This window comes from Agelaius phoeniceus, chromosome 17 (assembly GCF_051311805.1).
Source record: "Agelaius phoeniceus isolate bAgePho1 chromosome 17, bAgePho1.hap1, whole genome shotgun sequence".
Classification (NCBI taxonomy): domain Eukaryota; kingdom Metazoa; phylum Chordata; class Aves; order Passeriformes; family Icteridae; genus Agelaius; species Agelaius phoeniceus.
In genome coordinates, this window is record NC_135281.1 from 7,892,420 (window position 1) to 7,916,950 (window position 24,531).

Genomic DNA, 24,531 nt, shown 5'->3' on the forward strand with positions numbered 1-24,531 from the left:
TGATTAACATTTATGCAAGCACAGTATCTTAGTCATTGCACAAAATCATTCATAAAGAAGTTTACTGCTTATTCAGATGCTGAATGACAATTTGCACTCAAGACCAGAAATAAATTTTTTGTGGCAAGTGAAGGCATTGAGTGCAAGACATGCAATCCAACAAGAGCCAGCAAACACTTTCAGCTTCAAGAAAGAAGTATTGCCATAGAAGCTATTAGGCCCTCTCAACTCAGAATTTCATGGGGCCGTGCAAGCTAAATACTGAGATATTTAGTGGTGGCTAAACCTGGGAAAACTGAAGAGGTTAGTGCTGCAACAAGAAGTTGAACACCATGCAAATCTGTGCTGGTTTGCAGCAGATTATAGCTTTGTACCACAAAGCAAGCCAATGCTGATTTTGATTAATAAGGCAAACTGTAGAGAAGGATGACAAAGGAGCAAATTCACATCCTGAGCAGCCACCTCCACTAAGGAGATATTTCATTCACCACCTAAATGCATATCACAACTTGAGACTCACATCTCTACCGGTTTGCCTGCACTAGAAACCAGTATGAACTTTGTAACTTGCATGAACTGGTCTTTGCCTTGAGCCTGAGAGCTCAAAGATGACACAGCTGACGCCAAAACACAAGAAGTGAAGAGCCTGGGATGGCTTCAATGGGTCCAGAGATACCCAAAGTTTGTTATATCATCTCTGAAGAGCTGCTAACATGGAAAACTATTTATTTTCTTTTTATTTTTTAATAAAAAGAAAATAAATTTATTTATTAATGACAAGGGAACTCAAATTCTCTGTTTGGTATTTATTATAGGGGTGGTTTGCTGAGGAGGGAAGCAGCCTTGAGATTTTAGACAGCTCATTTAATGTGATTTTTTTGTTTGATGTAAAACCACTTGCTTGTGACTTCACTTGTAATTATCCAAGCACTTGTAGTCTGAAGAACCATTTTGTTTTATTCTCAGGTCATTTTTCATGTGTCCTACACCATTTACAAATCTGCAACTTCTGAGACTCTTGAGCTGTCACACAGCCATGGTGATTCACAGGAGAGGGCAACCAAAAGTGTTCTGTACCTTTGAGGCATCCTGAACAAAATCAGTCACACAGGGCATAAATAATGTCCCCAGAAAGCACCAACATGCCTCTTTGAACCATGGTATTTCTAGATACCTAAAGTTACAAATTAATTATCTGCAGGAATAAGGGATCTTCAAGGTAGAAGCCACAACCCACCTGAAGATGTTGTATCTCAAAAAAACCCCTAGATTATCTAACACTATACAATATTTTAGGTGAAGAAAGGATGTTATCCATAAACACTGTGCCACCTAAAATTTCACATGATTTTGTGCCAATTTTTGGTGGCTTTCATTTTCTATTCTACAGATGATAAAGCCCAGAGACACTTTGTTCCCACCACAGAAATGGGGAAAGTGCTACTTCTGTACTTTCTATACACACATTTAATGACACAACATGACAAGAATTTCAGAAGGATGGTTCTATGCGATCTTGTGGAATAAGTGGGACAGCATAAGGATTTCAGTCCATTTCAAACTAATTACTACAACAAGCATTCAAACAAAGAAACCAGAGTGAGGAAGGGAAAGTTGTAATTTCCAGTGCAGAAACATGTTTTGTTTGCAGCTCAGTGCACCACAACTGTGAGACCATCTCAGTCTTGTACACATGGACAGGCAGCTGTGGGGCACTTCCTCCACTGCAGATAAAGGAAATTACCACAGGAATTTAATATGTATTCTGACTTTGAAGTGGATATAAGTAGTATATCCACACTAACTTTGTAAGATTCAAAGATTCTGCTTTGAGAAAAAAGTTTCTGCTTTTTACAAACATAAAACCTGTGAAACTTCCACAGAAATCATAACATCCAAACTGAAGAGAAGTCAATTTTTGCTGGTAAATGAGATGAATTTGGTTTCTGTTCAAGGATGCTTTTATCATTTAGACATCTATCATCTTATTTTGCCTAAGACAAGTTTAAGAAACAAAATAAAAAAGGGTTTAGAGACTCAATAGAGACCCAAAGGACAAAACTAAAAGACTGAAAATGAACGATTCAACTGCATCAAGGGACCTTTTCACTCGTCCTAGTCAGAGTAATATGTTTTAAGAGTTAAAATTTTAACAGTTATTAAAGTTCAAGCTCAACTAGGTGGTAGCTTGTTTTAAAGGCATTATTGAAGTTATTAAGACCTGTAGAATGACAAAGGAAACTGAAGAAAACAAACAACAGTACTACAGTGCTGTTTTGGAGAGAAAAAGATCACTATTTATATTCAGTTTAAATTAATATTGAAGCTAATAGTAAAACAAGCTAACAACTTTAATTACGTTATAACTGTCCAATTAAGTGTCAGAAGTTCCTGGGTTTTCACCTTAACTACATTCTACAATTCCTTAATTCTTTGCCTGATATTCAGCACTTTAAATACTTGATAGCACCATTGTGAAGATCTGTGACTGCACCCACAACATGTAGTACAAAGCTTCGTGCAACTGTAATTTTAGTAATGGTATCTTGAAAAGGTCAAGCACTATAAAGCACTTTGTAATGTAGAATATTAAGTTAGAGGTTTCCAGGGAGGTTGTCATACCTCCAAACAGATTTATCAGTCAATCAGAACCACAGCTATCAGCTACATCACACTCAAACTCACCCTGAGAGCAAAACTAGAACCTGCATGCTCAGCTCACATCTGCTCAGCAGTAAAAGAACCTTTAAAAGCAGCTCCTGCTACCACAGAGAGCAGAGTTTGAACCTATTTAGACATGACAGTCATCTTCAGGCATGCCCACTTCAAATTTGACATGCAAGACAACATTAAATGAAAAGCAGCTTGTAAAAGCTAAACAGAACTAAACAGATGATATTTGCTTGCTAACTTGTAATAAGCACACCAAAATAAGCAAGTCTGATAGGTTTTCTTCATTAGATACACAACTTTATTCTATCCTGTACAGGTCTGAGATACCTGGAAAACAGAAAAGTATTTACCAAGGGGAATTTATCAAGTTCAACAACTGCAACTACGTTTTCACATATATTTTCAAATGCAGGAAGAAAAAGTGGAAATTAATACCCAAGGATTCAATTCCACTGTTTGCAAAATTATCTCGGCACTGCACAGCTCAGATTTCAGAGGGGCAGTATCTGCCCAGAAAATGAAAGATGTAAAGGAATAAACCCAGGCTGCAGTGAAGCTCAGCAAATGCCAAACTGAGCCCAGTGCACCACCACATGATACAGTTACATCTCCTGGTTATCCTGAAATAAAATTTATACTGAGTTTTAAGGGCTGATTTTAAGGCCAGCTTTTGTTCCAGGACAACTGCAGTGAGTAGGAATTTCATTTTCTTTCTTCACCAATGCAATTGTACCAGGATAATGTGGATGCTCTTATGCCAGGAGAAAGTGCTTTGAACACTCAGAACTTAATCCTGTGTTTATATGACACTGGCAAAAAACCCCGTGACACAGAAATGCACTTTGAAAAGTACACAGGTGTGTCATTAGCACATCAGGTGTGAAGTAATTTCAGTAAGACTGAAGACTACTTCCATGTAATCTACTCCAAGATGGTAGAGATGCTTTACAATATTTGCTATTCAATACAATTAATATAATTTTTTCATGTGCATCATACAAGGAATCAGAAATTGTCCAAGTCTTGTGGAGTCAAGCTCTAAGAAGGACAACAAATGCTATCAATTCAGCATTCAGAAGACAGTAAAAATAAGGTTATAAGCATAAAGACTGAAAAGTCAGTGTGGCTCTGATTTAACTAGTTTGGTAGGAGTGTACACTGCCTGGAAACTTTAAGGGAGGGGAGGAAATATAGAGAGTACCAAGGTGGAGCTGACTAACGGGCAGCAGAAAAGGACTGCAAGCAGATGAGGAACTTCACTGACATTATGAGACCTTTCTTAATCTAGGTTATCACACTACTGACCATTTCCTGCTAATGGTGTTAATAAAAAAACAGCTACTGTTGGTTTTGTTATTGTTATTATTTATTGTTGTAATTATTCACAATAATTCTGTTCCAAATTGCATTTATTGGTTATACATCTTATTACCTTTATGAAATCACTAAACAGGACACAGGTGGTCTTTTTCAACAGATGTAAAACAATAATCAAAGAGCATTCAAATTGAAATTACAATACCAACTTCTACCCCCACTGCATTCAAAAATTAATATCCATTCCTTAAGAGTACAAAAATGGAGCTTCCTTGAAGAAGACTGAGCTCCTGCTCAGCTGTCTCTACATCCTCTATTTCATATTCTAGCATAATAAAACCATGGCTTCTCTTACCTGCTCTTTATTATTACTGTTCAATAGACCAGGCTTCTTTTTCTTTTTTATAGGACTTGTTGATGCATCTTGAGGTGAGTGGCCATTGGAGGAATGTGGAGGGCTGGGAAATTTCCGTTTTTGTGCTGCACGTTCAGCAGAGCCAGGATCTGTAACAGATGCAAACAATGTGGGTAAAGCCTGCAAACTGATGAAAAATGCTTCAACAATGTTATGGTTTTGGTTTGTCATTCACACTCTTCAAAGATTTTTATTTCATCTTTTTAAAATAAGGGCATTTGCAACTTCATTCCCTCAGAACAAAATTTCAGTAATCCCTAAAGAATACAAAATGCTCAGCTCTATTAAAAAGAACTTACTGCTATTTTTCAAAAGAAACAAGTACACAATCAGTTGCAAAGGACAGTCATAGAACAGTGATATGACTCTGACAAAATACAAGTGAAACTTCATCAGAGTTAGGTCAACAGGTTCATTTTTCCCTAAGCTTTTAATGCATGCAACAAAACAAAATTATACATAGAACCACAGGGATCAGAATTCAACAATATCATAAGAGAAACAACTGAACCATCCCCCTAATATTTAATTGTACAGAAAAAATTAAAAGCTGCAGTGGTTTTGGCTACTTTCTAAACAAATCTATGGAAAATATAGTGTTATATGATGACTTCTGATTGACCAAAAGTATGGTTAATATGTGTCAAGATCATATTTAGGGAAGCTATAAATAAATATGAAAAACACATGAAAATACAGGTGGAAGGACATATAACTGTACGAGAGAAAACAAAAGTAGGAGTGTTTGCCCATCCTGTGTTTTACTACTCTAGAAGAGCTACAGCCTAACAACATCTGGAATTTCAACAATTTCAGAAGTGTCTGCCACTAATTCTGTAGGCACAACAGACATATTACTGTCAGCTCTTAGAGAAACTCTTCTGTTGACATAAGCTATGAAATGCTGGCAAAATGTAGTAAACTGGTTTAAATAAACAAACAAAAACCTGTCATGTTTTGAGCTTTGACACTAAAACCTGTGACTTTTTTCCTCTTCCCACACACCCTTCTCTTTTACACATACTGGCAGCATTTAGCACCAGTTATCTGCTGACATGCCTTGGCTGAAATCAATCAATACAATGTGCCTGAGACCATTATTGTTACTTGCTGTGTTTGGATTCAAACAAATCTGCCTCCTGCTCCATTTAGCCCCAAATTTAGATTGATTTGACAATACAAAGAGCTGCTATGTCACCTCTATGTGTGAAAAATACAATGTCTGTTTCCTCCCCTCCTTAAGCAATTACACAATAAAAATGCCAACACAGTGCAAGTCTGCTGACAGCAAACTCAGAGGCTTTGTCAGTTTGGCTGATTATGCACAGAAGGTGGCAGAAGAACTCCTTGGGCTGGGATATGCTTCACATATCCCAAGAGAGATGTGTTAACCCAGCTATCCTGGAAGAAACTGCTGCATCAGTGTCAGCTAAACCAAAGCTCACAACGAAATCAAAATGATCAAACCTGAAACCAAACAAGCTCTGAATGCTGTTTTTTCCATGAAAGTAGAATGGAGCTTTTTCAGCATGGGAGCTGTTTGCATTCAGAGTGACCCACAAAACACAGCATCATACCATGTCTTTTCTCATTTTTCCACCATCACATTAAGGTCTTTGTTTCTTTATTATTATTTACAAAAAATATCCTCAAAGGGGTCTCTAAACCCAAGTTTTTCACCAGCAAATAAAGCCATCCCTAAAGACATTTGGGCTTTTATTTCAAGACTGTACCTTAAACCAGGAGGAGAAATGGACAGTAGAGTTTTCTGCTCTTTGCCTTTATTTCTTACTCCCAGGCACAAAACTGCCACCGGTGGAGCACACCAGTTTCCAGAGTGTGAGGTTTACAAAGGAGCTCTAAGTATGAAAATCACCAGTAAAGTTCCTGCCTCGTTCATGTGATCCATTTCACTTTTAAATGTTGATTCCTTCCTTAACTATCTGATTTAGGGTCAGGAAAGTGTTAAACTGTTATTAGCTAAACCAGAACTGAATGACTATTCAGTCACAGCCAAATCGAAGCTACAATTCAGGAGAAAAGGTGCTGATTCAATAATAATCTTATTAAATGGTCACACAAACATGTATGTTTGGTTAAGTAATTTCAAAAACTACTTAAAGTGATGTAATTTTCCTCCTTGGTTCAAGAAGCCTGAGTATACTGGGGATTTTCAAATCAACTAGTGGTGACTCACAGGCAACATACAAAAACTGACCTGAAATACACTTCCTTTTTTTTTTTTTTCAGCTGGCAAGTTATTCAAATGCACAGAGATTTTCTTGAGGCAATGTAACTGGAAAAATTAAGGAATAGGCAGGAAAACAGCAATGCACAGGCATATTTTTTCAGATTTACTTGTGCTAGTGGAATAGGCCAGTGGCTGTAACTACCACAGTATGTTGCCAATTTACCAAACTGAGGGATCTGATAATATGAACAATCTTTTAATTCAGTTCAAGTAATGAAAGAATGGTAGCATCTTCTTAAATTGTTTGAGCTATGGTTTTCAATTCTAATTATGATAAAAAATTGCATTTTGTGTGAATTTCTTTCAGTGGGAATACCAGATTTAGCACAAACTGCTGCTTCTCCCTCCCTGGCTCTCCCAGCTTTGTGAGCAGAGTTCCTGAGTTGTGAGCCAGAGCAAGAGACTGATCCCTGTTAAAACAATCTGTAAGGAGGAAAGTTAATTTTTAATTTTGAATCATTTCCCTAGTGTAGGGTTACTTGAAAAAAAGCGAAACAAATCTGGGGGAAAGAACAAAAGAGACCAAACTTAAGCTGTGCAATAATTTGGTGACTATATCAGTTGCTTAAGGGGTGGATTCAAGTTTCTGCTCCAAAAGGGAACAGCCAGAATTTCTGTGATCTCTTCTATGATAAGTAAATATTTATCAAAAAGTGTTTAACGAGCAAGAATGGTCTCACCTTAGGAAGGATCTCACCATCCAGCTGGTCACCACTTGGCTTGTGATTGTGCAATTTCCCTCCTCCTACTGAATTCCCTCATACCCTGAGCATGTCACCCTCATCCAAACTTCTCACTGATAAACCAATTGCACTAAAAATATTAATTTTGCCAAGCAACCTTAGTCTGCTTATTTCTTGATTTTTTTTTTTGTGTAATTTTGCTTTCTTAGCACCACTTTAAAAATGTGCTTCCACTCAAGTGAAAAAATAGACACCTGAAAAAACTTTTGAAATTCTCATTAAAAGTTCCCTGGTTTTACATCACTAGGTTAGTATTAATTGGTCTGTGATGTTGGCAAGGTTGACAATAAGCACCTCTGAGTGCTCTTACAAATCCTTCACTGGGGAGCAGCGAGCTAACCTGAGCTTCACCTGAAGCTTAAATCTCTGTTTCTGTATGCCATCATGTGACTAAAGGATTAGTAACCACTGCTCCCAGGGGATAGACTAAAGCATACTTAAACCCTAAAGCAATTTCATTTCACACTTTATGACTGCTTTGTAAGTCCAACTTCATGTGATGGCAATGCACTTTGTAAGCAGATAACCACAGTAACAACTTACTATAGTTTAGCTTAAAAAAATTCTAAAAACAAACAAAAGTGTATTATTTATGTCAGAGATCTTATCTTGCTGCAGCATATGGAACACAGACCACAACCAAATATTTTTATACTCTGTGTGTTGCAAAGTGCTGCACTGTAAACACTCCATAGCAGGGATCCCTGACAACTGAGAAGTCTCACTTTTCTCAGCAGAAGCAGGTGCCAGCTCAGAAAACCTGTAACAGTAGGATGTTGTTTTCTTTGCTTCTCCTGTGATATTTAAATGTAACTCTTCTTGAAAACACCATCAAGATGCCTTACTGTAAGAGCACAGCACAAACTGCTCAATACCACAGACTGACAGTGACACCCCCTTATGCCCTTCTTTCCATACTTCGTTTTTTTTGTTATTTTTTCAATTTAAAAACTTAAGTTAAATGCAATCAAGGCAACTCCAGACTAAAACAATGGTGAAATCATGTCCACATATGTATTTCTAGACACCCCTTATATTTGGATTATTTTCTCTCCCAATAAAGCCTTAATGAGAGCTGAAACCTACACCTAAGTCATGGTTTCACAGCACCCTTCCACAAATAAAATTTGTGCACCCTTCCACAAATAAAATTTGTTTCCTTTTTTTTTTCTTCAGCACTGTGGCTTGTTCACCCAGGAAGCAAGATGGTATGGAAAACTGATATGGCCTAAATCAACAACAACCCTAAAATTTCATTTCAGTTAAATCAGCAGAGGAACAATTCCCAGAGTTGGAAGTGCCAGTATAAGGGAAAGGGATGGAAATGTGGCAGTGAAGGAGGGATGCTGGTGTGGCAGGGCTGGCTTAGACCAGGATATATTGCCTTAGCCTCCCATCCTCAATGCAATGGATAGCAAGGTAAATGAGAAAAGCCTGAGTAAATCAGATTTCCAGTAGACCATGATTTTCAAATTCAACCTCACAAACAAGATAGGCAAAAGCCTTCCCAGAAAGTGTGGAAATTGCAGGATAAAATCAGTTACTGTGAGTGAAGAACTATCCTTCTTTGAGATTGTGTGGATGGGAAGAAAAGTTTTGCTTTTCAGAGTAAAGTGCAGACAATAAAAAAGAAAATTTTAACTACATCAAGTTTACTTTCATGAAGAGTATTACTTATTCAAATTCTGTACCTAATTTTCTTAAATTGTAGATATAAATCCTGTAAAAATGAGCTTCTTACTGCTTGGAGAAACGACTTCTGTTCTGGAAATTTTCAGAAAGTGAGAAGAGGGAAACTAAGAAACACATTTGTTTAAACAGTAACAACAACAAAAAATAAATTAAAAAATCTTTTCAATGAGATTTGTGATAAAGATGGTAAGATTAGTAGTCATTTTAGTTCTCCAGGAGCCAGAAACAGCAATATGTTTTTTCAGTGAAAGTACTATTTTAGCCTCACAGGAGACATCAGTAAACCAAGACTTAGTTACAACAAGTTTCCTGTGATCTAAGCAGTTTTTGATATCTCAGTGCAAATGGGTCAAATATGCAAAATTCTGAATAACATTTCCAACTAGAAACACAAACAATTGTTCCACATAAGACACTCAACAAAGTGTCACTAAAACTTTAATTCCCAATGCCATGCCATGCCTTTTATTATGGCACAAACAGATCTGCCAACATTTGGTGAACCAAATCAAAGAATTAAATTCAATAAAATGTAAAAAGCCAAAAATTTATTAAAAACACTTGCATGAAGAATTAATTCAATGGATTTAAGAAACAGCTATGAGAAGGCAGTCTGAGAGAAGTATAAGAAAAGAAAGGTGACTGAAGATTGCTTAAGCTGTCATTACCCTGCAGAAATGTGCATCTATACCTTTAGAAGGAACAAAAAAAAAATCACCTAGACTGTCACATCTCCTTACTCCTTCTCAAAATCTCTCAATGCCTGTACTTTAAATGGCATGGAGTGTAATCAATGAAGAAATCTGACAGAAAATGTAGCAATACTAACTTGTCCCATTTGATAGAACAGGTTTCAATTAATAATTTAGACAAATTCCAGAACTGTGAAGCACTCCAGTTAAATTTATTATCCTGAATGGTTGTTAAAAGGTTTTTCAAATCCATTACCTGTAATACTTTAGCAAATAAATAATCTTATATAAATAAATATAAATATCTTTAAAACTTGATAAAATCATGGATAAATCTGTTAGAACTTACACTCAGCTTTGAGGAATTTTAATTTTCTGCCAGAGTTTTGAAACATGATGCAGTTGCAACCAACCACTAAAGCCCTGTTTACATTCCAGAAACTTCAACTGATCTAATTAACCCAGTCCAGTCACTTAATGCAATAAATAACAGAGGTCAGCCGTGGTTGTGTAAATTCTGATGAACTCCTGCCACGTTACAGTTTTACACAAGTACAAAAAGACACTGTTGGTTGTTTCTTCACTGTAGGACTTGGGGAGATAAAGAAAAAGAAACACTTCCCAACAACTTGAAAGGTAAGGGCTGAAAGGCAAGGATAAGCTGGAGCCTGGCTGTGGGGGACTCGGTGTCCCAAGGCCCTCCTAAGGTGGCACTGCTGATAGCAAGGGCCCTGCTCTAGAGACAAAAGCCCAGGGCTGCACTTCTGCTCCCTGCAGGAGTCTCAGCTTCACACTGGAGTAAGAATCTCATCTCTGTGTGATTAAATACTTGGTATCACTACAAAGAAAGCTGATAGAGATGTACTATTATGAAACTGTTACAAAATGTGTCATGCATTCTCAGAATTCCATTTAATTAGTCATTTCTGTATTTATATTCACTTTATCTGAATATTTTACCACTGAGAGGAGCTCCTAAGATCAAAGCCTTTAACACAAACCTGAAAAAACCCCCAAACTTATAAATGTCAGAATTCTCCCCATTAAGCAGTAGGGCCCCAGTATATGATTTTATGCCAAGCTAAGACCATTTAATGACCAGCTCAGCTGCCCCTGCTGGGGCAAGGCTGCTCCCAGCAATGTCCAACATCTGCTCAACTCCCCAGTAATCTGGTTCAGTAGAAAACAACCTCTCCACCCAAGTCCTAAGAGCCAGCAGAGGTGCAAGAGCAATGTAAGAGATGTATGACTGATGATGGCAAGAAGAGAGTTAAAGAGCTCCTTTTGACTGGGCACTAAACAGGCAATGGCTCCAGTATCAGCTGAAATACATGAAAACCTACATGGAAATCCATCTGCCACCACAGCTTGCTACTGTTAGCAGCAAAGTTAAACTAGCAGAGAGGATTAAAAAAAAAATTCTTCCATGTAAACAGGAAGAAAACATCCAGTGGAGAGTTTATTCTGTCCAAAGAGAACAAGTACAAGCAAAGACAGAACTTGCACTGAAACCACAACCTGGAAATGCTTAGACATTTATCCAGAGACCTTGCAAGCCCCATCTTGAAATATTTAATAAACAAGGTTAAAAAGTAGTCCATAAGGCTGGAGCAGAAATATAATAAGATGTATCTGCTGGACATGTTAATATATGATATACAAAGGACAAAATGTAATCATGTAATCCACAGCTCTCTCCTTCACTAAAGAGCAACCCTCTGTTAACTCCATTTTTTGTTTTTGGATTCCTTGGATTTTGGACTCCTGGTTTTGGATTCATTTCCCACTTCTAGTTCTAAAATGCCTCATGCTTTCTTGTTCTCATCAAGAGAACAGTGTATTTTAAAACCTTGTTTTTAACAGGGCTGCACATGCACAGCTTATAAGCAGATCTAAATTATAACTGCTAGAGTAACTCTACTCCTCTTTCCTGCCTTACCAGCTATCTGTCCCCACAGCTTTTTGGAGACAGGCACTCGTGTGTAACAGGAGGGTTAATCAGTTCATGATTCAGGCAAAATCTGGTACTACAAAAAATGATCAATTTTCTGCTAGATCAGCTGCTTGACACAGCTGACTGTGCAACAGCAGAAGCATTACAGCCAGCAAAGGAGAAGGGTAGAGAAATGCAGCTGAACATGTAGGACTCCATAGCCCTGACCAGCTACAGACTCACTTTAGCCATCACAATATAAAGAAAGAAGTGGCAGTGATGGCTTTCAGCTCTGCTTTCATTCCAGCCTGGCCCTGTCTAAATGCTTGCTAACAAAGCTCCACACTTCCTGCACCCAACTGGTGTATTCCTGCCTTCCCTCTTACACCACTTCTGGCAGCCCACCAAGCTGTTTCAGCACACTGAGCTAGTAGAAAACTGCTCATGTTTTATGGTTCAGTTAGTTTCCTGCCAGCTTAGGTATGGAAGGAAGTGGATAAAACTGCTGCACTGAGCAGTTTGACCAGCTCAGGCTGCTTTGAAACCACCACACTAGCTAGACCAACTCAAAGGCTGTGTTCAGACCCATGTTACAGATTAGACAATACATGGTTTAGTTTAGCTTCAACTGAATTGCAACTGAATTACAGCAATTAAACTGCTTATACCAAAACAAGAATGTTCGTGAGGAGGTCTGCAGCAGGCTAATTGGTATTACAGCAATTAAATTTATTTCCCTACAACTTTCTTTAGACACAGCCTCAGATGAGCTGTACAAACCAAGCTGGGCAAGCAGGTTACAGACTTGCAGCACATCTGCTGCTCAAGGTCAAGGCTGAAGTTGTACAGTGCCATGGACTGATCTCCTGCACAGGCTTCTCACACATCAAAAAACCCAAACAAAGCACAAAGAGCTGCGTGCTCCCCACCAGATTCACCTAGATAGGGTCAACTTCCTGATCTATATCCTTTCCAAAACACACAAAGCAAAGCTCTGCACAAGCTAATTGCTGCAAGTGGAGACATTGCTGCCACCATCCCACCAGTTGAGAATTTTGCTGCACTTTTTCTGCCTTGCACAGAGCAGAATAACACTTTTGAAATTCTGGTTTGTGACTTCTCTGCTGCAGAAATACTGCACTGAACTATCAGAGAAGCTTGTTTCAGTCCCAATAACAGGAGCCCAGAAAGATTCATTACACCAGGCCTGCATTGTGGTCAGCTCTTGGAGATGAAGATTTATGATTCTTTTATTTTCTGTGAGAAACTGTCTTTTCAACTATTATAAAGTTATATCACTAATTTACAGATTAGGTTGGGTATACAACAAAGAGAAATAGTTTACAGTTAAGTTTAAAGAGTTCTTTATATCCCACATTCTTCACTGGAAAAAATACAAGCCTGTAAGGGCTTGGAGGTGGGTGGTTGTTATTCCTGTCCTTGGAGTGGTGCTGGCAGGGGTTTTATCAACATACATGTTAAATTTAACAAACCAGCTAAAGCAAATCAGTATCTAGTTAAACAAATACCAGTTCCCTTATTATTAAAGTGATTCAACACTTGCTAAGTTTTATCTCTACTATGGTGATACAGAAATGCCATTTACATCACTCCCGCTGCTATTTAAAGGACTAGGGGAAATTCTATGCATGGACCAGTGGCTTCCACACATTACAGCTTGGGTCAACCTAAACCAGCACTGTGGTTAAATCCCTCTGAACCAACCACTTCTAATTGTTAAGAGCCCACAGTGCAAGGGAAGCTGCAAGATCATGTGTGTGAGAAGGCTGGGACATGACAGACTGAGCTCTTCAATAACCAAGATATTAAATCAGCTCACTGTCCTAAAAAGCTTCACCTTAACCCTACTAAACAAAAAGCAAAAAGTTTTCTGTGGGCTTAATTGACTGAAACAACATGAGGTCAGGGCAGCACTAGCACTACCATGAGGAAATGGAAACTCTTTGTATGGCCCATACACCTGTTTGTGGCTGATTAAAGCACCAGAACCAAAGTGTAAACATCTACATAAGGAGATATCAGATTTTTAAGTGTCTTTTAGACATTAATTAGAGTGACATAAGTAATGGTTTAGCTCAGTTAAGGCATGCAGAACTCTTATTAGTGCTAGAAAGTGGGCCAGTGTTTCTAAGGAGAAATAAAGATGAGATTTCATGGGCAGCTAAATGTATCTAACAACCTCCATTGTCTGTTATACCAAGTTCTTATGTTATCAGACTCTTTCACAAGCAAACTGGTCACTACAACAGCAGAAAAATGTTTCAGCTTTTAAGTTGGTTAGAAAGTTCAAGTGGCTGGGATGTGACAAGCACCACAGAGGAAGTAAGTGGTGGGGTGCAGAGCTGGGAGCTCACCCCAGCCAGTAGCAATCATTAAAACAACAAAAACATTTACTTTCTGCTGGCTTAGAAAACTGAAATACAAAGAGAAGTAAATATTGAAAGCAGTCCAGTGGTGGAGACTGACATACAAGATCAGAAGGAGAGAAGGTAGAAAGAGCCAGGGAGAAGGGACAAAAGGAGCTCATCTATCTCTTCTGAGGTGTCAGATCTCATGTACTACCTCACCTAACCATACCATGAGAACCGAAACAAGAAATTTACTGTTAGTACAAAGAAGACCTGAATCCAATTTTATAACCACGTTATCCAGCCAAGCTTCCTCATTAGAAAACATGCAGATGATCTGTGCCATGCCTTCAAGACAATCCCACCTGCACTTTCAGAGTTAAGCAGACTTGGGAGCCCTGCTGTAGGAATGTGAAGAGTAACTGAGTATGTGCCAGAACTTTAAAAGGATGGTAGTAAATATTGCTGCTGTTTTAGAGAAATGGCTTTCAGGTAAACTCAGCTGCAAGTACAAAAGGAGATGGACAGGAATGAATGTCCATGAAATGCATACTGCTCAGGGGACTCATTTCTGTGGAAACAGAAATGCTACTGTGATTCTTTATTCTTAGAAAAAGAAGAATTCATTACAGTAGGAAATACTGCCTTAATAGTTTTGCTGCTACTACTACTTTCTCTCTAGATTGGTCTAGCCAATCTAGAAGTACTATTTTAAAGGAAGCCATGATAAGTGATTGCTGTTTTTTGGTAATTTAACCTTAGTTATTCATAAACCTGAAATATTTGCGTGTGTAGAGTCAATACATAATGAAAACCAAGAAAAAATTAAAACACTTCCTAACATACACAAGTCATTGTAAAAAATACAGTGAATCTTGAGTCTCCCCTCAAGAGTAGCTTCGTGGTAGATGACACATCTTCACCACCCTGGTTTATAAATAATTGTGTTGTAGAACCTAATTGAAATATTCCTCCTACTCACCTTTGGATCGAGTGGAGATGTCCATCCCCTCCACCACCTCCTGCTCTGCCTTTATTTCCTCTTCAGCCAAGCTGCAGGATTCAAAAAGGTGAATTAGAATACTTCATGGACTGTATTAATCCCATGACTAACTTCTATCCATTAAGTTCAACCCAACACTGTCAAACACAACTACATTAACATTTCTGATGGAATGAAAGGTTTGCTGCTTGCCAGAACTGCATTTGATACATTGATCAAACCACAGTGAGAAACAATCCAGGTACACACATATGCTGCAAGTTACCAAGCACAAAAGTTATATTTTTGTACCAAAGACAGTGCTGTAATATGTACTGAAGATTATGGCAATGTATGTATGAACTATGTGCATGTGACAGACAAACAGGAATTCTGTTCCTTGCAGCTCCTAATCTCAGATAAAGCATGTGGACAGATGCCTGCCAACATTTAAATGCTCATCAGCCTTCGTGGACAGATTAACTGAAGTAACAGACTTAGCAACACAGAACAACTTGCAAAACTAGAAGGTAAAATGTAATTTTTAAAACAATTAAATAAAAAAATTTAAGTATTTTGGAACTAGACTGTATAACAGAAAACTGAATATTTACAATTTATTGGCAATGCAATTCCACCAATTATTAACTGTAAAGAGTAAACAGTATAGAGTTGTTATTACCATTCAATCTTACACAGCCACTTTTCATTTGCTCCAGGCAGGATGAAACTATTACAAAGTACATCTGACTTGTGATATTCTAAGTGATGCCATTCAAGAAAACAACTCCATCAATTTGGCTTGTTAAGTCACTTTGGGGAAGGAAGATGGAAGGGAGAGGAAAAATGAACATAATGAACACAGAGTTACAGAGCAGTTTTGAAGATGTGACTCCCCTAGATGAAAGGCAAAACACATGAGGTTGAAGCAAACCCAAATTCAAAATGGGGACAAATGGGGTTCAGGCAGGTATTGCAGCGTCCACCAGAGCACAGCAGCCATGAGGGATGTAGATCCTCTCCTGTACAGGGACAATTTACCCTTCAGTCTGTTCATGGCAGTTGTTGCTGATAACAGTTTGCACTGATAGGGCAGATTATGAATTTCTGCTGTTATTTTCTGGAGTGGGCTGAGGTTCAGCCACCCCAGCTCCAGGGACAGGGCCAAGAGGGCAGCTGGAGACCTTTGGCTCAGCCACTGGGTATAAATCTGCCTGAGATATCTCAGCAGAGCTCGGATGCAACAGTGAGGACTTGGTTACATTTACACCAGAGAAACTCTTCAGCCTGACAAACAGTTTATATTAGCAGGAGTTTTGTTACGGGTATAAGTTAAAAGAGACTCCTTAACAAAGTAAAACTTAACTCCAGAAGGTGTTTTTAGTTTGCTATTTGACAAAACTACTTTTAATCAACTGTGAGCTACTGGGGAGTTGGGTTGCAATTCCTTTCACAGTTCTAAACAGTACAGTTATGTCAGCAGAAATTTTATATACAAATCAACCAATAGATGGAAAACCCAAAGCTGAGAAGTACCCCAAATGCCAGAAATCATTATTCTTTGTCATAAGCTCTTTAAAGTCACAAAACACTGAAGGGAAGTTCTATTCTACCAGCATCTACCTCCCAGCTCATGGACTACCCTGATCATTTCAGGAGCAAGTCAAGGCATCCATGTGACCAGAATTATGGTAAATGTGTAGCACAGTTGACTGTAACACAATGCTTCTCAGATTTATTTTGCATGGGCAGATTAAATGCACAACACAGCCAACCATACTACAATGCTCACACATTTACTATGCATGGGCAGATCAATTATTCTGCACATTTGTTACACCCTTTCCCAGGAGCCTCAGCATAGAGGAGCTGGCAGTGGCCTGCAGACACCAAAACATTTCATGCACCACTTGCCTTTGCCTGCTCCTCTCCTAAGCAAAGGGAAGGGATGGGCTCATGGGATGGGTGCATTGTTCTCTTCCAATGCTGCATTGGAGGTTTTTCCTTCCCCTTCCTCTTTATAAAATCCTATTTCAACATTGCCAAACTGTAACAAACCCTTTATTTTTACAACATCATGAATATGTGACCAATAACGCATACAGGTAAATATATATTCATATCCAGTATTTCTGTAAGACTGGAGTAATCTGGCAGTGCACATCAACTGCTTCTAAAACACAAGTCCAGTTCCAAACACAGACTAGGACATACAAGGCTTTACAAGACTCAGGTTGAACACTTATGCTCATTTTACATAGGCTGCTACTAAAAGGAATAGTTTCCCCAATCCTTAACTTCTTGTTCCAGAAATGATGACCATTTTATCCAAATCAGTTCTGGAATGTAACTCACTGTGCAGCTGGACATGCAGAAAATGGGAGAACCACACAGGGAGAAAAGGGCAGCTTTTAGCAGCTCACATCTAAGTTATATTAAAGCAATCATAATATTCCAGACTCATCCAAATCTATCAGGTCATTTTGTTTAAAACAACCTCAGGGGAACATGGTACAACATGAAAGACACAGTAGTTGGCAAAAATCATTATTACAATCCAGAGAGCTGTGTGTGAATCCTGGCTGAGAAATGGGAGTGATGGATCCATATGGGGACACCATAGCAGGAACTGCTCCCACCTCCCTGACCAAAGCACCAGGAGATGTTTCAGACTCGGGGAGGATGTTCTGGGCCCTTGGGCCCAAAGCCAGCACTGCAGGGGGTTACAGGGCAGGACTCGGACCCATAGTGACAGCACTGCAGGGGGTTTTCAGCTCAGGATGTGTTCAGCTCATGTAACGAGCCTAATTTAGGAAACTGAGTCAGTTTCCTCCATCACCCTTTAAAGTGCCCTCTCAATAGTGCTATAAACAAGAAAAAAATTCTTCAGAAACACTTGTAAGGTGAACAATGTATCTTGCAAAACCTTGATACAAAGAATCGTGGAATGATACAACGGCTTGCCTTGGACAGGACCTTAAGATGATTTAGCACCAAACCCCTGCCATGGGCAGGGATGCACACATCACATAAAGGATGCCTGAAAACAGCCTTCCCAAAGATTTTAATATAAATGAGCAGTCAAAACTGCATTCTCCACTTGATAGCAAGGTTCTCCACTTTCCTCAGCAATGGAGGAGCACATTTCCCTATACTCACACAAAATCCAGCAATTACCTACTACACTATGAAACCTGAGCCTCAGAGGAACAGAGCCATCTCCAGATTCTCTGCAATTAATTAATCTTTTAAGGGCACAAACATTTCAGTATATAAGAAAACCACAGAGACTGTTCTGAGGAAAAAAAAATCCCAATGTTGGAGAGGAACAGTTAAATAAAAGTTGTTAGACATAGCTATAAAAGACACTGAACATTTACAGCTCTTCAAAAGCATCTCCCATTGCTTTATTTGCTGTAATGTATAATGACTTCCACAGCATGACATTGTTGGAATGCTGGCAGCAATGACTGCAGTGGTCATCTTTGAGATTCAAGTTTATACATACCAGCAAGTTTACAGTAACTTTTTTAAAGCTGACATCTTTTCACCTTTGCATGCTCCACCAATACAAGGAAAATTCTGAAAATGCTTTATAAAGCGCAAACTTCCAAATGCAGATATTAGTAAAAGATTTCCAATTAAATAATTCAATAAAAACAGGTTCTTAATCCGTTACCTTAGTACTACCCACAATAAAATAAAAGGAAAATTAAGACCAGCAGCAAAATAATTAAAGACAAGTATCTCATTCCATGGAAACAATAACTGTGTGGTCAAGTAGACTATTCTAGAGAGTTTTATTTTGAGAATTCAGTTTTGCAAGGCTCAGAGCAGCTATTTCAGCCAGCATGTGTTACTGTCATGCATGTATGAATGGGATGCTCTGAGGCTGCAAATCAGAAATGATACTGGAATATACTCAGTTAAGTACCTAAATGAATACAACAAATAGCTTATGTAATTCTGAAAGCTACTCTTAATTCCTCATTAAGATGAATGAACACAGAGAAACACGTTTTAAGAACACAACTGAAATTTAAGCTTTGCCAGTTTCCCTGTCAAATGACCAGAAAACCAATTAATCATTTAAAACTTCCCTACTCATATTGACAAAACTTGCAACAACAACAACAAAAGTTTGTTTTCCAAAATGTTAAGCTAATTGGTTTCATACAAACTAGCTTAGCATGTCTGAATAAGGGTAGAAGGGGTGGAGGTTATTCCTTTGGAGAGAGTTGGGCACAGAAAGAAAAAAAAAAGATTGCAAACATACAAGATTTATTGTTACTTAGGTAAAAATGGAAAAATAACTCAGCTGCCTATTTGTTAAATATTTTCTCTAGCAAACTGAAAAGAGGGTGGGGTTTTTCAATATAAAATTCAGGCTTTCAAATTTCACATCCCTGAATTATATACTGACTTTTCTGTTTAGGAAAATCATTCCTTTACTAATAGTAGTACTTACCTGAGAAAATGTACATATACAAGAATATATAAGCTGCTCTAAACCATAGTAACTACAAAGAGCAATTAAAAGTTGCAGATGAACTACTGCACCTTGACATTTAACCAAGAAAAACTGACAGATATGGAAAACCACTCGAAACAGCTAATGCCCACATACACAATCCAGATCTACATCAGGGAATAACACATGAATTTCAGATCAAGAACTACATATTTCTGGAATTCATTTTTCCTTTTAATTAACAGAAAACAAAACAAAACTGATTAAAGACTATAAGCACTAAAACTGAATTTTATCTTTAAGATAATTCCTGCCTATCATGCATCACATTTGTGAGCAGCAATTCTAAATAATGATTCAAAAAAAAAAAAAAACCTGCATTCAATAAAAGATTTAAAACCAAAAACCACTATTTGCATGCCATTGCTGAATAAATAGCAGCTTTGTATGAGCACTCACCTATAACAGTCTCTTACTCATCGGTAGCTATGCTATTTATGCAGGGCTCTTAAAATGGCGTCTGCCAGCACTGCACTGCCTCACTCCTGCTCTGGAGCTAAAATGGTAGCACTTTGTTCAATACCAGCAGCTCCTGTTTACACAGCAGGGCAAGATTCAAAGCCAGCATCTAAATATCAGAAATGGTAAAGAAGGACCAAAGGACACCTGACATCCGAATGTTTAACTAAAAAGGCACAAGATAGGGAGATTTGTGAAGTCACAGGTTACTAAGGAAATCACTCAATTTTAGCTTCACCCTCCAGTGTGAGCACCTCATGTTTTGCATTTCCTTTTGCAGAATTCCCTGCAAAGTGCTCCATGAGTATTAAGTAAATAAGACTCTGTATTAAGTAATTAATTTACACAAAAGGCTCATTCAGATATCTATGTACAGCAATGTTTAAGCTGATTACCTGTGATAACAAGCAAAGTAACTATTTTTCATTTAAAGAACATTTCAGTTCTTTTTAAAACCTTACTCTTATTCGGTGTCCATTTAAAATAGCTGCACAAAAGAGAAAAATCAGGGGAGGGAGGGGGATCCTTGGTGCCACACAGTCATCTTTAAGTCTATAAACTATACAGCTGAGGCCCAAGCAAGGCAACCAAATAGCTACAGATTTTAGATGCTACAAATATAATTTGAGAACAATCATGCTTGAAAGTAAAGGTTTATATCAGCTGAATTAAGAATGGTAACATCCTTTTACAGCATGGTTTTAACCTCACAGTGTGAAACACAGATGCTCTGACAACAGGCAATAAAGGGTTAACATGAGAATGACAACTACCAAATACATGAAACTCACTTCCTATGTAGCTATGGCTAAATTAGTCTTTAACCCATGAACACAAGACATGTTTATTAACAAATGTATTTAAATTACTTTCTGAATACAATTTAAAGGGCCAAGCTTGATGGCCTACTGCTGGTTTCCAGTCTGCAGACCCCTCCAAGCCAGTGTGCCACCACAAAGGGGTTTCCAGACAATAACCAAGTAAATCAAACCTAGTCTAACAGGCTTAAAGTCACTCTAATGGGATTCATGTGCCCATGGGAAAAATACTGGGGATCCACAAATAACAAAATTTGAAAACTGCTGTCCACTCCATTTCATATGGCAAAGGTTTTGTTCAACTTTCAAGATATTTAGGAAATTCAAATTAATACCTGAATTTCAGACAGAAGAGAGCTTCTACTGAGATTTATCTCCCTGTAACTAATTATGCTGGAGTAGTACCACCACTCTGGAAAACTGACCACCAGCTATCCTTTTCAGCTACTGGATCCACAGTAGCTGGGAAGTGATACAACACAATCCACTGGAAAGCAAGGCAGAACAGGAGAAACAAAGCAACAAAACCAGAAACAAAACAAAACAACAACAAAAACCTCAAGCAAAAGTGATATCACAAAATGGAAGACAGCTCAGGAAGATGAGCCGGTTGAAGTTTGTGGACATGATATGAAGGGCTAAATTTGTAATGTAATCTATCTATTTCTGCTTTTTGAGCATGAAGTTCCTTTCATTACATGCTCCCTTAGTAGCAACGTAGGTTTTCTGCTACATTTCATACTCCTACCTACTGCGAGGGGGGGTGACTGTTACATTTGGAGTGGTTTATACTCTGCATTTTTTTCATTTCCAATATGTTAAGTAGTGTCATTTGTTTAAAGAAATTACTCAGCTTTTCCCTAGCACTATTTAGCTTCCAAGTAAAACAGTTTGCCTGCAAAGAATGAAAAAGGCATGTAGCTTTTAAAAAGCTACTGTTTTCACCATGATTTATAATCCAGATCACTCCTTTGTTTTCCCCCCACTCCATTCTTTGTCCAGTTAATTACAAAAGTAACTGGATGTTGGCACTAAATAATAATGCCTAATCATATTCATCCCGGGCAATTCAAATTACTCTCTAGTAGCCAGAAAACTTACAGTGTAATTATACGATTAACTGCTAGTTATAATCAGAATAATGGCCATTTGCTCCAAGCTGAATAAACCTCAGCTGCATTGCTTCATACATGTCCTGTCTAATTGTGATTGTAACAAGATCCAGGCCAGTAAAATCTTGGGGGGGAAAGCATACGTGCTTTTTCCCTGCATCTGTCACTTAAAACAAAAACCCACATTCCATCTGTCCTGAGCAGAAAAAAACAGCTTATTACGCAACCTAGGGAAGCGAGTGCTAACACTGTACCTTGACAAAGCACCAAAAAATGTATACATCTGAAATCCTTCAGCCTGGCTGAATTTGCTTTGCTTAGATGGAACAAAGATGGCAGAAATTTCCAGAAGGCCTCTCTCAGCCCTGCCACTGCAATTGTCAATCTTTAACCTGCCTGCTGCGGCAATTGGCTCCGGCGCTGGCGGAGCAGCGCCATTGGGCTGAGCCGAGGCACAACGCTGCTGTCTCTACCTTGCCTCAGACATCTTGCTGCAATGCAGACATTTGTTTTTTGTGAACTATAAAAGAATTACACTCCAGTGGTTGAAAATAGTGAACTTTTAACAGACTCACGATGCTCCGTTTCATTACATGCACGAGGGCAGCTCACACAAATGCGCTTCACTGTCAGCAGCGTGTCTGGAGGTGCAGATTTGAAACAGATCCTGGTTTAACAAAACCTGTGGGAGCCATTTTAATACAAGCTTTCTGATTGCAGATCACTTACCCCTGCTTCCTCACATTAAACAAATATTATGTTGTTCACCCTTAAAGGCTGAAAGTAAACTGCTCACATGTATAAACTACTACCGGGAAAATTGTGTCCAAATGTAATTTCTGTTTTTTAGCAACTGAAGAACAAAAACCAGAATAACTTCTTAGCTATGTCAGCACTTTCATGTATGCTGAAAAATGCATTAAAATTGCATACAGAAATACTATCACGTGAAATTCAGTGGTACCCCAGCAGTATTTCAGGTTTCAAATTGAACTAGACATTCTTATAATCAAATCCTAGGGGATTGGGGGGGTGGGGGGGGGGAACATTGATGGGTGGGGGGGGAAGGAAAGCTTTTAGCCAAAGTGAGATAGTCAAAATAAGATACTCATACTGGTAAACAAGTAACCAGAGGTAAATTGCTATGTTAAAAGAACATTACCAAATACATGGCAAGGGTCTATAAAAGTTTGCATGCCCTGTGTCTCAGCACAGTCATTTATTTGCAAAGCCAGACTAGCTTTCAGTTTTTCCTAAAATAACGAATGTGTATGGACTGTTAAAACAAGTGCAAAAATTACATTAAAAGCACAAAAGAGCATCCTTCCTCTGCTTTTGTAACAGCCCTGCTGATCACTGAAAAACAGCTTGCTCAAACAAGCATGCAGGCGCTACAATTAAAATCTTTATACAGAGCACAAAATGTTTCTAAATTAGTTATAAACCAAGCAAGCTTATCTGAGGTTATACTTTGTATAGTATCAGAAACATATGCTCATTAAGTGTTATTTACTTTACTTCATAAGGTCACTTCATTGCTGAGCACTAGCACTTTCATCACACCCGAAAAGCCCAAGGAACGGTGAAAATGCACTTTACCCTGCAAACATGGCAATTAATGATCTAGGAACAAACAGCAAGTAGAATATTTTTCACTGGCCTAAGGTAAACAGGAAGTAAAAGCTTCAAAATTTAGAGACAAATTATCAGAAAAACAGTGCATTCAAATAGAGCAGTTTACATGTACAAGTCCCTTAAAATGGACGCTAAGCAAATCTGATCTTTTATGTGACTAACCACTAACATCACTTCATCTACTGCACTGACTGACCCAGTAAAAACAAAATGTTTGGAAAAGTATTAAAAATGTTCAGAGAGTAGCATGCTGCTTACTTACCAACTGTTCAAGCACCCATCTCATTTTTCCAGTTAAGGAGATACAACAGGCTGGCAAATTTGGGAATTGATCAAAAAGGAATTTCTTGAAATAATTACGTAGCATTTAACCAAAAGTTAAAAAAAATAAAAGGGAAAAAAAAACCCCAAGAACGAACAACATGTACTACTGTCATGAACCACACATGATTTTATATCTTCTGGACTCCACAACACAGAACTGTGGCTGATACAATGTAAAACAAAAAGGCACAGATAAAAGTTGCATTAGTTTATTTGAACTATGCAAAACAAGAAAGCTAACAGTTCAAAAACATTTTCCATAAAGCATCAGATTTGTAAACAGATGCACTGCTGCGTTTTACTGAGCAGCACTCCATTTCCAAAATCTGCAGCATAAAAACTCCCTTTTAAAGGAACAAAATATTAACCATACATTGTCCCTCGGAAAGAGAAAAGCGTTGTATTAATTACTCCTGCAAGAAAAAAGGTTCAATAATCATTTTAAGTTAAGATAAGCTGCATAAAAAACATGATGCAACAGCACACCACCACCTAGGCCCAATATCTACAATCTGCCATTAGCACTTTTTGCTGATGCCTAGGTTTTTAAAAATCCCATATTTTCTCAGAGATAACTTATCTTAG

At 38.2% G+C, this 24,531-nt stretch overlaps 1 protein-coding gene across 8 annotated transcripts in view; it reads right to left on the bottom strand.

Annotated features, from left to right (window-relative positions):
- The window catches only part of ZMYND8 (zinc finger MYND-type containing 8), a 48,918-nt gene that overhangs the window by 23,812 nt on the left and 575 nt on the right, over positions 1-24,531 (bottom strand). For 6 of the 8 annotated variants that reach the window (XM_077187399.1, XM_077187398.1, XM_054644695.2 and 3 more), the window contains exons 2-3: positions 15,068-15,138; positions 4,346-4,494 (exon numbers count right to left, since the gene is read on the bottom strand). In XM_077187399.1, coding sequence (XP_077043514.1) covers positions 4,346-4,494; positions 15,068-15,138 — 220 coding nt within the window. Of the gene's footprint in view, positions 1-4,345; positions 4,495-15,067; positions 15,139-19,997; positions 20,082-23,884; positions 24,243-24,531 lie in introns of those variants that run through there. The other 2 variants (XM_077187397.1, XM_077187396.1) reach the window with 2 other exon arrangements.